The sequence below is a fragment of the Teleopsis dalmanni genome, chromosome X, assembly GCF_002237135.1.
Source record: "Teleopsis dalmanni isolate 2A chromosome X, ASM223713v2, whole genome shotgun sequence".
Taxonomy (NCBI): Eukaryota; Metazoa; Arthropoda; class Insecta; order Diptera; family Diopsidae; genus Teleopsis; species Teleopsis dalmanni.
The window spans coordinates 99,163,771-99,165,502 of NC_051848.1; the positions used below are offsets into that span (position 1 = coordinate 99,163,771).

A 1,732-nucleotide genomic window follows, 5' to 3' on the forward strand; every position below is an offset into this window, starting at 1 on the left:
AAAATAACAGATGGAGCAGAACTAAGCTCCGACCATTCCCCTCTCTACATAACTCTCTTCGAATCTGCCTTAATAAATAAAAAATGTCTAAAACTTGAAAATAAATACACAGATTGGAGTTACTTCAGAAGAATCCCTAATGTAAACACCATTGCTACAAAAGAAATTTGTGAAGAAAACGATCTTGAAAGCGAAATTTTGAACCTTACAAATTTACTACAACATGCGGCATGATGCAGCACGCCCACATTAAGGAATGCAACCTATCCTCATAAATACCCAAAAGTCATTGTGGATCTTATGCGGGAAAAAAGAAAGATGCGGAAAAAGTGGCAGCAATGCAGATTTCCAGCAGACAAAGCCATTCTTAACAGACTTGCAAAAGAACTCAGCCTAAAAATCAAGCAATTTAAAAATAATCAATTCAACTACTACCTATCTAACTTAAGTAATGATCGTGCTACCAACTATTCTCTCTGGAAATACACACGAAACCTTAAGCGACCTTTAGTACACAAAGCTCCAATTAAAAATCTCGCTAATCAATGGGCTAAAAGCGATGAGGAAAAAGTGGAGGTCTTTTCCGAACACTTGTCAAAAGTGTCTTCCATAGACGAAAACGTTAACAATGCAGTAATCTGCCCTCCTAGGACAGAACATTCATCCTGTATTCCACCAACCACCGAGCTTGAGGTAATGATGATTATTAAAAATGAACTTAAGCTAAAAAAAACTCAGGTTATGAATTGATAAGTGCTGAAGTTTTAAAAGAAATTCCTGCAAAATGCCTTGTTAAAATTACGAATATATTTAACGCTATAATACAGATGCGAACCCTTCCATCCCTGTGGAAAGTATCTGAAATTATCATGGTACATAAGCCAGGAAAGGATATTAATGACGTAAGTGGTTACAGACCAATAGCACTTCTGCCTGTACTTTCAAAAATATTTGAAAAAGTCTTACTGAAAAGAATCCTTCCTCTGATTGAAAGTCAAAACTTAATACCTTTACATCAGTTTGGTTTTAGGTGCAATCACTCCACCATAGATCAAGTCCATAGGATTACCAATGTAATAGAAAAAGCTCTTGAGGAAAAAAAAATCTGCTCAGCTGTGTTTTTAGATGTGCCGCAGGCTTTCGATAAAGTCTGGCACTCCGGATTGCTTACCAAAGTAAAAAATATTCTCCCAACGGAGTATTATGACGTAATCTCCTCCTACTTATCTGATCGTTACTTTCGAGTAAAGCACGGTGATGCCTATAGTAAACTGCATAAAATTAACGCTGGAGTTCCGCAAGGTAGTGTCTTGGGTCCTCTCTTATATCTGATTTATACACACGACTTGCCAACGAGTGCAACGACGTTCACAGCAACTTTTGCTGATGATACTGCAGTCCTTGCAGTTGGAGAAAGCGCAGTAATAGCAGCTAATAATTTGCAAAATAGTATGGACAGTATAATTGCTTGGACAAAAAAATGGAAAATTAATCTGAATAAAGAAAAATCAGTGCATGTAAATTTCACAAACCGAAACATCAGTTATATACCTGTCTACATCGATGAAGCACAAATCCCTCACGAATACTGCGAAATACTTGGGTATGACTTTGGACGCTAAACTAAGATGGAGCGAGCACATAAAAAAGAAAAGAAGTGAATTAGATCTTAAATTCAAATCGTTGAAATGGTTAATCGGCAAAAAATCAAAACTATCGCTTTTCAATAAAC

General features: G+C 36.5%; 1 protein-coding gene across 1 annotated transcript in view; it reads right to left on the reverse strand.

The window, feature by feature from the left end:
* Window positions 1–290, reverse strand: part of LOC119688803 (dual 3',5'-cyclic-AMP and -GMP phosphodiesterase 11-like) — a 9,879-nt gene extending 9,589 nt beyond the window's left edge. Inside the window, exon 1 of the mRNA XM_038103468.1 lies at window positions 280–290. Within this exon, the coding sequence (XP_037959396.1) occupies window positions 280–290 (11 nt within the window). The remainder of the gene's footprint in view (window positions 1–279) is intronic.
* Window positions 291–1,732: the final 1,442 nt, after the last annotated feature.